We start from the raw sequence: 13387 nt of genomic DNA on the forward strand, positions 1-13387 counted from the left end.
GCCTAGAGTAGCAGCAGTCGTCCTGACCTTCTCCAGCACAGTGTCACGTAGACTCTCGTAGAGCATGTCACTGAGCACACAGTGGTGCATAAGTATTGCAGTTATGACAGTTATTCACTCACTGTGCTGCCGGAGGAGGTGTTTTAATTAAATGATCAAAGGGCACAAAGGCAATTCTGTATATGAAGACAATGTCATTTTCACATGGCTGTGTTCGTGTATGTTTAGGTTTGCATATTTTAATATCTTGCATATTTTAATATCTGTTTATTTGTGCATGCATGCGTGCGTGCATGCAGTACATCACACTTGGCAGTATACCCCTAACATATTCAAGCCAATACAATCATTGATCATCTGTCACTTGGAGTGGGTTTGAAGTAGGGCTCAAGACAACAGAAGGCACACTCTATTCCACAGGAAATCCAAGTGCCATCCAAGTCCAATGGGTCAGCAGAATCCACAGGGCACTGCTAGACTGTACAGCATAAATCGAGGCACAAAGGACTGCTTACAAATTTAAGGAAGCTGGATTGGATGTGATTGTAGTGTATGCTAATAAACGGCCTCCCAGTCTTTGGCAGCAGAGCAGTGGCAGAGGAAGTGCAACCCCTGGGGGGCGCCAAGGTTTTGGGTTCAGGCCATGCTTTGTCTATGAGAGGGACAAGACACACTGATCCAACCGCAGGGCCTGAGTACAGACAGGACTGCAGGGGGTCAGAGCACAAGAGGTCAGAAGAAGGAGCAGAGGGTTAAACAAGGGCCTTGGGAGGAAAGTTATGCTCTCTATTATCCACTTAAACCCTCATTTTAAATAGCTGATATACAGCTTGTAGATTGGTTATTTTTTAAAGGTGTTGAAATTGAAAATATCTTTCTGATATAGATAGATAGATAGATAGATAGATAGATAGATAGATAGATAGATAGATAGATAGATAGATAGATAGATAGATAGATAGATAGATAGATAGATAGATAGAATTTATGCATAATGACATGACCAATAAAGGTTAAGAATAGATGTGATTATTAAGATACATCACAGGACAATTAGGGGGTGAGATAACTCAGATAAGCACAATTCATTCTTCCCCTGAACAACACAGATTGTACTCCGATAAATAAATTGCCAACTTGAAGCTTTCCTTGAAAACCTGTTGGCACAGGAGGGAGTGCAGATGCTCCACCAGACTGTACGTGAGAACTACTGACATGCTGCTTACTCCCCAATGCTTCAAAGACATCTGATCTTAATCTGCTTTGAGCTCCTTTTTCGTTTTTTAACTCCCCCACACACTAGCATCCCGCACTGCACCAAACAATCAAATCGATATGAAGCATGGATAGCTGTTAAGGAAAGAAAGCAGTGAATCTTTAACCGTCCTGAGGGTTGCATATATCCAATTAATTGCATAACGAGATATATTAGATGTGGCATATTTGCACCCTCTGCATTAAACAGTCCCTCAAATTTAAAGACACAATTTTAAGTTCTCTAGATTTTAATTCAGTCTGAGGTTGTTGACCATATTGATTGATTGATTGATTGATTGATTGAATACTTAATTAACAGTTTGCAAAAAGTACAGAAGTACAGTTAGAATAATGCTAAAACATTATTCAATTCATCAAGACATATAGGGCTATATCTTGAGCCACCCCTTAACCCTCATCCCTAAACTAATTTGCCATTTTTTACTATTTAAAAAAACCTTTTAAAATAGTTCAAATAGCTCAATAGTTCAAAATCTACAAGCTCACAATGTCTCAATGTAGATCAGGTAGTTGAACCATTTAAAAAATGTTTTTCAAAATAGTAAAAAAAAATTGCATCTAGATACCCCTATTTTCGAGGAATAATTCCCTACAGTTGGGTGAGAGACCAATCATATTTCCGAATTGGCAAAGACAAGGTATCCACAAATTATCGGATATATATATAACAAATATGGTCTCAGATCTTTTCAAGAGCTCAAACAAATGTATAATCTCCCTGGTACATCTTTCTTTATTTATTTACAGTTGCGTACTGCGATGTGCACTTATGGAGTCCCATGGAACCAACCATTACCAGTTCATCCTTTAACGAATGTCCTGAGTGGTATAAATGTTAAAAGTGGCTTTGTTTCCGGGTTATATAATAAATTACAAGAGAAATTAAATGTTACTACAGGTATTATCACTGTATGGAACATCTAAAAGATTACAATATCAGAATAAATTGGCAGAACGTATGGAATAATATTCCACTAACATCTCGTAATTATAACAATCAACTAACCCATTACAAATTGATTTTAAGATTTTATTCTACACCCAGGAAACTCTGCCAAATTAAAATACTACAAAGTCCTCTATGCTCACTATGTCCGCTAAAACCCATCGGAATATACATACACATGATGTGGGAATGCCCAGGAGTATTAGCCTTTTGGGCAAAGGTGGCAAGAAGAGAGTGCTATTTGCCGGTTTAACAGCTGCAAAAAGATGCTGGTAATGAGATGGAAACCGCCCCATAACCTTAGTATCCACCGTTGGAAAATATCCTACTATTCCAGTGCTCGAGCACAGGGAGCAAGGACAGATTCCATCCAAGCCCTACTCACAGCGGCACAGAAGGTTAAATCAGGACTCCGTTAGGTCCAATACTTGTACTCCTGTAAACAAAGTCTGACCCATTCTTGTTTGTCTGTTAAAACATCATTGACACGTTTTTGTTATGATTTCCATCATAATTGTCTTGTTAGGAAAAAAAAGAAACATGTATTATGTTATACGTATGCACCATTGTCGTTTCCCTCTCCGGTAAATGTCTGTGCTAACCCGGGGTTCTTAAAAAAAAAAAAATCAAAAAAAGAAAAAAGAAAAAAAAAGAAAAGGCAAATACGTTTAAGGATAAGGTATAAGGGTGGCGCCCTAACTATAATACTACGATAAATCATCAATACCACTTTCTCTTGATTTTAAATTTGTTTTTGTATGCATTATGAACTATTGTGCTTACCATATAATTACTTGCGCAAGCAGAGTGCGCAAGTATTGTGTTTGGCTGGTACGTACGTACGTGTATGTATGCATGTATGTATATCTGTAAGAATGGTAGTTCCTTATTGGCTGTTGATGGTGACGTAACTAAGGTACGTTTCAAGGTTGGTATAAGGTCAATAACGGGTCTAAAGGATTTAGAACAGCAGTTAGTAGTAGTACTTGCACGCTCTGCTTGTGCACCAGTAGGCCATGTATGGCCTACTGGTGTGTAAGGCGCAAGTTGGCACCTTGACAGAGTGCATTTCTAGTTTGTTATTGGCCTTGATTGGAAAGCACTTTGGGTCAACTTGTGTTGTTTTTAAATGTGCTATATAATTAAAGGTGACTTTACTTGACTGCATTCCTTAATCTCGACAAAATCTACGCCTTGTCCCCCTCTCGCTCTCTTCTATCATTCCAGGTGTGGTTTTGGGAGCTGTGTTCGGGTGTATGCTTCGGGTCGCCTCCCCTATTCACCCAGATATCGTCATGGTGATAGCCTTCCCTGGAGACATCCTGATGAGGATGCTGAAGATGTTGATCCTGCCACTTATCATCTCCAGTTTGATCACAGGTACACCCCGCTAGGGTTATCCAATATGTCCATATTATATCAATATCGTAATATAAGACCAGATATTGATGGTATTTTGGATATCGTAATATCATAAGGTCATTCATAATTAAACAAAAACAATAACTGAAATGCACTCATTTCACTTGACTAACCAGGGTTACTAATGTAACCTACAGCACTGAATCACTAGTCACTTCAGTAATTCAAATAAGCAGGTCGTTTTAACTCATATTTTCTAAAACGGTTAGTAGATTCTGATTGGCTGGTGACCGTTGTAAATTTCACCAATAACTTACACCTTCAATCACTTTATATCATTCCCAGCCGATTCCGCATCTCTGCAGCTGTACTGGGGAAGGGGAGCGCTTGATTGCCTTACAAACCCATGCCGTGCGGGCTGGGGGGGTAGAAGACCCTCCGCTGCGTGTCGGGTCTGCCTACGCCCCCAGCCATTGTAAAATACCCGATAACCTGAGACCTCTCGTGGCTTATTGTTTAAATCTACAATATTCAATTCAATATCATCAATTCGACCCAGCAAGCCTATATGCAACTTAAATCAAACAGTTAAAGCAGTTAAATGTGGACTAGCACAAAAACATAAGTAACTTGCATCAAACTTAAGCAATAAAATAAACTGCAATGCAGAAACACTTATCGCACCAGTGGCATTCCCCTTGATGGCTTGACAGGTTTCAGTATTCCCAGCTCCAATGTTTGGTTAGTCTTTTAGTTGTTCTGCTGTCCTCTCCATGCAGTGTTCACCACTGCTGCTGCTTTTCATACTTAACAAACACTTCCTGTTTTCTGTGCCTCTCCTGCCCAATCAGTGATTGCCACCAGGTGCTGACTTATGATCAGTGATTGACAGTGATAATTGACACCAATGATTGATACCAATTAGGCCAATTTGGGGGTTTTACAGCACAGTTATATTCCTAGTTTTAATAACTTTTTGTTATTCTTTTTTTTCTCGTTTTGAAAATTGTGAATATTTGTGTTAAAACATATTTCACCTATAATGACAAGCCAGATTAGGGAAGCCAGGTTGAATGTGGTTAACTCTGCCTGTGGGTTTGAAAAGTATATCAACAAAAAACTAAATAACAACAGCAGCATTGGATCCATTGAAACACAGATATTTTCTTCCCATTCCCTGAAAAGTAATGGTAAATGGTGCATTTATATAACGCCTTTATCCAAGGCTCTTTACATTCACCCAGTCACACACACATTCATACACTGATGGTGGAGGAAACCATGCAAGGCACCAACCTGCACATCAGGAGCAATTAGGGGTTCAGGATACTTTGATACTAACTCTGGGGGAGCCTGGGATTGAACTGGGAACCTCACAGTTTCCATGCAGCACCTCTACTGGCCACTCTACTCCTGAGCCACTGACGGTTGGACATCAACCAAGAGCAATCACTCTTGGCGGTTTCATTCCAGACCTGGCCATTAATGTGTAGAATACGACCGGTTAAGTGCCTTGCAGAGTCAAACGTAATCGACGCAAGAATACATACGCAACAGAGGATGAGAGAAATTTCTCCCCTTGCGTCACGTCAGTTACGTGATCCGTCTCGATCCGTCCGGTTGGGATCGGATCCCGAGCCAACGCAACAAAATTGTACCAACGCAACAAAATTGTACCTTGCGTCGAGGAAACCCTGCCCACCTGGAGGCAGCAGAGAGCAAGGTTTTGTTTTCCTGCTCTGCTCCTACCCCCGAAGCAAGAGGGAAGCCACTCCGTTGTAAACATAAACACGAACAGGCATGGCTATCTCACATTATTTCACTGGACACCAACATGAAAGTTAAACAGGACGTTGTACAAGCTATGATAGTTGTGTATAATTTATAGTCTCCTACATGCTTCCATTTGGTGACAATGTGATGTTTACAGACGCGACCAACATGTAGGCCTACTATTACAAATGCTGTTTGGTTTGTTGACAAGCTAGCTTGCCATATATGTGAATGAAAAAAGCGACCAGGTCTATGAAAACAAACCCAAAAGAAGCAACCAGTTTCACCACTTGAGCCATAATTCATCAGCTATTTTCAAAAAGAATCATGAAAGAAAGTCCAAATAAGCAACTACATTTCAGAACTAATCCCAAACTAAAGCAACGTGCAACTATGGATATTAAGCTATATGTACAGGAAAACTAGCCCAAAGTTGCTTATATTAAGCAGAACTGGCAACACTGCAAACAAGCGCCGTCAATATATCATGTATACGTTTCATCCTAATCAAGGCAATAAAAAGCATGATCTACCACCTGTTGAATCAGAATTCAGGATGCCGTCAGAAGATGTCATAAGACATGATGAAGAGCACCGGCTTTTGTTAAATACATAACGTTTACACATGACATGAGGGCTGATTACATATGAGATACAGCTGGGGAAGACATTAATACCTTTACGATATTGAGTCAACATTCCCAATGAAATACGGTTAAGTATTGCATATTGCACCCCTAAAACACAAATCCCTCTTATTTTGGCTGCAGGTCTGGCCGGCTTGGACGGCAAATCCAGCGGTCGTATAGGCACCAGGGCTATGGTGTACTACATGTCCACCACTATCATTGCTGCTGTCCTGGGAGTCATCCTGGTGCTCATCATCCACCCCGGCAACCCCAAACTGAAGGAGGGACTGGGAGAGGGAGAGAAGAACGATGATGTCTCCAGCTTGGACGCCTTCTTCGATCTGATCAGGAACCTGTTCCCAGAGAACCTGGTGCAGGCTTGCTTCCAACAGGTAATTGGACTGATGCGTAAAATGAGGAAAAAGGCAACACACACACACACACACACACACACACACACACACATTCACTGTACATTTTATGCATGAGTAGCTATATGTAATCAAAGACAATTAATGGCCTGCACAATATTACATATTTAGTGCACAGATTTGACAGTTTATGGTATGCATAATGTCAGCAATGAATGGTTTAATTTCCCTTCGTAATTGTTTTTAAATGTTTTAATTCAACGTCATAAATGACATAACTATGTGTCGCCACCAAGAGTATGTTCACTGCACCACTTTATGGTAAAAACAAACAGACAAACAAACTGACCGAAGGTCGCGCCCGGCAGCCGGCGAAAACTGTAGTTTTGTTGAGAGTTCTCAATAGGCCCGAAAATGAAGGCCCGGCCCTTCCTGGGCCCCCATCAAACCCTGTACACTCAAGAGAATGTCCCCGCTACCACCCTTAGATCTCCATATACTGTATGGAGCTGACCTGTTCTGACATATGTTCTGACCTCATCAAACCCAATACACTCAAGACATGCTCAGTACAGAATTAATTCCATGTTGATCTGACCCTCCATGCCAAAGCACCAGCGCTCGCTTAGCAGTCTACCATCAACGAGGCGGATGCGTGCACGCAACCTCGCCCTTTAAAGGGCGAGGTTGCTTCTCGCCCTCAGTATATAGGCTAGTTGGCTACTGACTGTATTAGGCTACCTATCCAAGGTTTTTGGGACAAACAGGACAGTATACAGGACAAAGTTGATGTTTCCTCTCCCACCACAGATCCAAACTGTCACAAAGAAGGAGGTGGTGCCTTTCGAAGAGGACGTAAATGCCACCGTTGCTACCGCCGTGGAGGGTTTGGTCGCAAACTTGACCAAAGAGCCAGAGTTTATCATAAAAAAGACACTTCAGATGAAGAATGGCATGAACGTCCTCGGTATATCACTTTCCTTCACATCTAGATGCAGTTATAGATTTTGGTTATAGAAAACCCAAGCAATTTAATATATTTCTTATGATTATACTCTAAATGGCTGTTCACACCAAGCACTATAACTATACTATACACATATTTGTTTGGTAGAGTCCATACCACAACTATAACCAATGGTGAACAATATAGTTAATTAGTTATAATGCTTGGTGTGAATGGACCTTAAAATGCTAACTCTTTGAAGACCAGTTTGTCTCCGTGAATGTAAATGATGCTGTTTTTCGTCCCATTATCTTCTGTCTTCTAAACTGTCACATTTACATTCACATTTAATCTGTTCTTTTTTTGGCTGCAGGCTTGATTGGTTTCTTTATTGCCTTTGGCATCTGCATGGGCAAGATGGGAGAGAGAGCCAGACTCATGATCGAGTTCTTCAGCATCCTCAACGAGATTGTAATGAAACTTGTCCTCTTGATCATGTGGTCAGTAACACTGCGGGGGATCTCTGTGGACTGGAAAAAATGACTAAATATACAAGGAATTATGCCAAATCTTTTGTGATAAAATATAATCTTACCACTTGAACAACTTGAACCCTAGCATCCCTATTCTGAGGAGAACTTTAGCCAAATATAGCAGGGCTGCGAGGCGTTGAGAGCTTGTACATCGGCTATTTTCGGCAAAGAGGTTTGGTGTAGAGGGAAAAAAGAGCAGAAGTATACTGAATCCAGCATACACTGATGACAGTGCTGTCAAACATAAAGCTACTGTATCTGAAATCTATGAAAATGTGTAGTGGGGGTCCCTGCTTCATCTCTCTCTCAGCTAAGGGATCCTTGGACTGAAACACGTTGAAGACCTCTGCCCTATACTTCATACGATGAATAGCAAAAAGAGCAGGTTACCAGCTCACATTGAGCTTGTTGATCTGCTATTTTGGCTTTTTCAGAAAACTTTGAAATGTGTTGAAAATGTTCAGACTTATTTGTGTGTAAAGTGATGTTTATAACATTGACACATGAATGCTTAAAGGACGACTTCACCCATTTTCATATAATTGGTCGTTACTAATGCTCATGATAAGATACGGCACCATATGAGCATTAGTTGGTGTACTCGTCCTTTAGTAATTGATTCGCTAACATCACTGTATCATTAAAGTGACTTTAACATAGATGATTAAAATAAATAAGTGAACAAGGGAGTCATGACCAACAGTCGAATATGCTAACAACAGGTGTTGATGTTCATGCTCCTCCCGTTGGTTGATCGAATCTTTAAAGCTAACGACAACTCTGTCTCTTCATCAGGTACTCTCCCTTCGGTATCGCTTGTCTGATCTGTGGTAAGATCATCTCCATCAAAGACCTGGAGGTGGTCGCCAGACAGCTGGGGATGTACATGGTGACAGTGATTGTTGGCCTGATCATCCACGGTGTCATCTTCCTGCCCAGCATATACTTTGTGATTGTCAGGAAAAACCCCTTCACCTTCTTCCTTGGCATCTTCCAGGCCTGGATCACTGCCCTAGGGACAGCTTCCAGGTCAGTGTGTGCTGATGAGTGCATACAATGAAATCTGTTTGTTAATGTAACTCAGTGTAAAGGATACCATAAGCCACATCCCCTTAAGCAGAGTAATCATGAATATTATTTATAATGTTTTGAATATGTTACAGATTGAGGTACATAGACAGTTAATCCCACAACTCCTACTTTCTCTGTCTCTCTGAAGTGCTGGCACACTGCCTGTCACCTTCCGTTGCCTGGAGGAGAACTTGGGCATTGACAAGAGAGTCACCCGCTTCGTGCTGCCAGTCGGTGCCACAATCAACATGGATGGAACTGCTCTCTACGAGGCTGTTGCTGCCATCTTCATTGCCCAGATGAATGGTATCCACCTAGACCCCGGTCAGATCATCACTGTCAGGTAATACGACGATAAACATAGGTGGTATATGATTGCAATTCCTGACATCTACGCATAAATAAACGGTAACTCATGTTTGTTAAGGTATTTTTTAAAGCATTCTCCAAACTATTAGTATGGTCCATGCAGGGTGGAGGTTACACATGTAACCAAATGGCGACCATGACACTGACATGATACTGACCATGACACTGACATGATACTGACATAGTTTAGGTTACTGATCATGATACTGATGCTGACCAGCAACCAGATTAACAGCACTTTATATTTATTTGTGAAGAAACAATAGGCCCGCATAGCAGAAAGTAAAATGATTGGTAGATTTTGTAGTGATTTCTCTTATTTCATGTGATTCTGTCCAGTATGACGGCTACTCTGGCCAGCATTGGTGCCGCTAGCATTCCCAGTGCCGGCCTGGTCACCATGTTGCTGATCCTGACTGCTGTAGGCCTGCCGACCCAAGACATCAGTTTGCTGGTCGCCGTCGACTGGCTACTGTGAGTTCCACTTTGAGAACTGTACTCTAAAATGAATGAATAGAGTTAGAAGAAGACTTTTGATCAGACTAAAATCTCTCATCCAACCCTTCTTCTGAATAGGGACCGATTCAGGACCTCTGTGAACGTGGTGGGCGACTCCTACGGTGCAGGCATCGTATACCACATGTCCAAGGCGGAGCTGGACGAGCTGGACGCTCAAGCGGCTAAGTCAGACGACATCGAAATGCTGAATAAGACCCCGTCTTACTATGATGACATGAAGAACCACCACGAAAACAACTCCAACCAGTGCGTCTTAACGGCTACCGCTAGTGCTAGCACTGCCACAGCTAACAATACAGTCGTAGTAGATGATGGCAAGGTACCACTAATGCTTCCGGACATAGAGACTTGTATTTAACCCTGTTACATGTTGCGCGTTCACTCTGCATCTGTGCTTTATTCTTCTAACTTTTTGCATCTTTGTACAGCTTTTTGTGAATACATACTTTTTTTTTAATTATTTAAAATTTAACCCAAATAAAATGCATGCTTATTTGTTTCTCTGTTTATTCCCCTGGAAAAGCAGCTTTTGTGTTCTTTAAAGCCCAAGGTGTGATATGATCACGCTCTGCCCTTACATGCGTCCAACAGACTACGGCATTCCAAAGCGAGAATAACGTAATTACTACTGGCCATCTTGTGGTGGATAATCCGCCATAGTGGGAAGCATGGATATGAGGGAGGAGATTTAGAAAGGCGCTTTAGAAAGGAGTTGTGGACTATATTGCACAAAGCAGCTTTAAGTCAGAAAGACTTTCCGAAGTGACTGTACAGTGTACAGCATATCCTTACAATTTGGATAGAAACGGATCGTGAAAGGGAGTGCTATGTAATCGTGGTAACACTACGGTCCCTGGAGAATTATTTGCTAAACTAACCATCTCTTCAGGGTCACTAACTATTAACTAATGTGTGCTCCCAAATCCTCATATATCAACAATTAGAGAGAGAGAGATCCAGTTCTGCTCTCTGCTCTCTTGCCTCTGTTACCCCCTCTGATTTTGAATGTTTGTTGGTAGCTTGATTAAACTAGAAACTCGCCCGGCCCCGTGCTGTCTGAGATTAATGACTAGTTTTTAATTACGAGATTTGTTTAGAAAAAAGGAAGACATTGCTATGGGGGTTATAGCTCAGAGGATGCGCTACCGTACCGCATCCAATTAGCAGTGCATATATACTCACTCTTCACAGTCTCCATACGGCGACTGAGTCAGCGCCAGTCACATGGTTCCATTTCAACACCAGCTATTTCTGTCCATTGTGTGAAGTTGTTTGTTAAAATGAAACCTGCAAAGCAACTTCCATAATATAAAACGATATGCACTTTGAATCAGTGTTATCGTCGACTAAAACGATATCCAACTACCTTTTTTCATTGACGAAAACGATTTAAAACCAAAATAAAAATTAAGCTATGATGACTTAAACTAAGACTAAATATATTGACAATTTCGTCAACAAATAAAAACTAGGCTAAACTGTTAGGGAGGACTAGTAGACAAGAGATCCAGTAGAACTAAAATAAAATAATTAAATTGCATGCAATCAAGTGTAAAATCAGCCATTACGACACCATAGGGGGCGGCCAAAATATTTGTTGGTCGAGAAACAATGTTGTTCAGCTAAAACTAGACTAAAACTAAATCTTCTTCTTTAAATCCCCACTTTGAATGTACTTCTGGATTAGGAGATAATATTATGGGAGCTCACAGTGCTTGTTCCTTCAGACACACCCTGGCTGCAAAGGTCTGCTTAATGAGCCTGTTCATTTATTAAAGGATGGAAGGTGTTGCCTAGCAACAGAGAATACGCTATCCCCACATGCTGGAATCTGTCTAGGAATGGTCATTTAAAATGAAATATGGGCACAAAAGCTTGCTATTTCCAGTTTCTGTCTCCTATTAGTTGTTGGCTGTAAATAACATGGACTAGCATTGCTGTTCTTAAAGATTAAAACCGCTATAGAATGCCCTGCTAATTAACTTTTTGTACATACTAAAATGCAACAACACATTTGTTTTGTAGTGTTTTGTATTTAATCTATATTGTCTTTTATGCCTTGCATGTTTGTAAATGTATGTGTTGCATGTGTATTTTGTGGTTGTTGTAAATATGTACTTTGTTCTCAGGTCAGTAAAAGAAAGTCTGATACACTCTTAGGACTATCAAATGCATGGCCACCGGTGCTTGTCTCTGAGTTTCAGAATCCCTCTATGCATGTTTATGGTCTATCTATTTATTCTAGATGGATGCAGTGAAACCTCAGAACATTTCTATAAATGTACTACAAACTGTTGAACGCTGTATGGCCGAAACCTTGTATCTCTATATTTAATCTCATCTTTTTTCATAAAGGAATGTCCTATTTTATGCATTGTTTTATGACAATGTTGTGCAAAATGTGCAAGAAAATAGCACATCTATAAGCTCACTCGACGTGTTAAAGTCATACTGTGTAACATTAATTTCAGTAGTCTCACCTACTGATAGCTGCATGGCATTACAGCGTTTGTCCATACAGAAGGAACCCTGAAAAAGAAACGCTGAGGGCTCCTAGCACTCAAGGGTATTTTGGAAGGCAACAACTCATCGACGGAATTTTCCAGCACATTTCTGGTGCCTGCACAAATTTGGTAAAATGGTATTTAATATAGAGTTGTAAAAAAAAGAACAAAACAACATTTATGTAGAATATTGTGAAAGATATACAAATCAAAGATTACATCCGTTTTTGAAAAAGTTACACCGTATGACTTTATGTATTCTTGAGCTTCAGCTATTATGACAGACTCAAATATGAAAGTATTAATAAGAGCTTGTCACTAAATAACTACATTGGATCCATTTTAAGTAATCTTTTATCTTTTTCCATTTTCTGGAAAGTAATGTTTTTTAGACTAACAAGGTTTCTGCCAGAGATGACAGCTAGGTTGCTTGTGGTGTGTGTATCTGTGCCTTGGATGCTGTGTTTAGATCTGGATGCTAACTGCTTGCAGGTAACCTCAGCCACTAATGGCTCTGCAGCTGCGGAGTGCACACTCGTTGAGGAGGAACCATGGAAACATGAATAAAGTCAGCCCAGAGATCCCCTGCTCCCGAGCTCCACAAGCTTTCCTATCTGGTGAAAAAAAAAGAGTCAACAAAAGTCACTCGAACAGAACTACTAATTGTTTTTTTTATGTAGGTTAGTCCCTTTATAGTTTTTCTAACCGTCTACCTGATAACTAATACTAATTCACTTAACCGTGAAACTATAACAGAGGTATAATTTACTTGTTAGAGCACAATGTATGTGCCATATGTAGCAAAAGCTTGCACAGCATACTTCAAGGCTTGGGGAGGGAAGAAAAAGAAAAGGGAAAAAGGTACTTAAAACATCCCTATAGTGATATATGTATGATCCTGTATTTAGAAAATGAGAGAAGATTAATTTGCCGGCTAAGTCCAAAATGGGAGTTTATTACAGGCAATCCATCAGTCTAGTGGCAGATGTTGAGTGGGAGTTTGTGTGCTAGCGTAGACTGACAGAGAGGTCTGTACTGAACATCCCAGCATTGCACGGCCATCATTACCATCACGATGAGCGTGTG

The 13387-nt window shown here is 40.6% G+C and overlaps 1 protein-coding gene across 1 annotated transcript in view; it reads left to right on the forward strand.

The window, feature by feature from the left end:
• LOC310857645 (excitatory amino acid transporter 2-like) overlaps nucleotides 1–12868 on the forward strand; it is a gene marked incomplete at both ends in the record, with an annotated part of 17798 nt that extends 4930 nt beyond the window's left edge. Inside the window, 9 exon segments of the mRNA XM_083763408.1 lie at nucleotides 3452–3604; nucleotides 6130–6380; nucleotides 7170–7326; nucleotides 7679–7805; nucleotides 8634–8867; nucleotides 9058–9252; nucleotides 9618–9752; nucleotides 9855–10116; nucleotides 12794–12868. Of these exon segments, the coding sequence (XP_083619534.1) occupies nucleotides 3452–3604; nucleotides 6130–6380; nucleotides 7170–7326; nucleotides 7679–7805; nucleotides 8634–8867; nucleotides 9058–9252; nucleotides 9618–9752; nucleotides 9855–10116; nucleotides 12794–12868 (1589 nt within the window).
• Nucleotides 12869–13387: the final 519 nt, after the last annotated feature.

This window comes from Protomyctophum parallelum (genome assembly GCF_964188405.1).
Source record: "Protomyctophum parallelum genome assembly, chromosome: 4".
In the NCBI taxonomy this organism is placed as follows: Eukaryota; Metazoa; Chordata; class Actinopteri; order Myctophiformes; family Myctophidae; genus Protomyctophum; species Protomyctophum parallelum.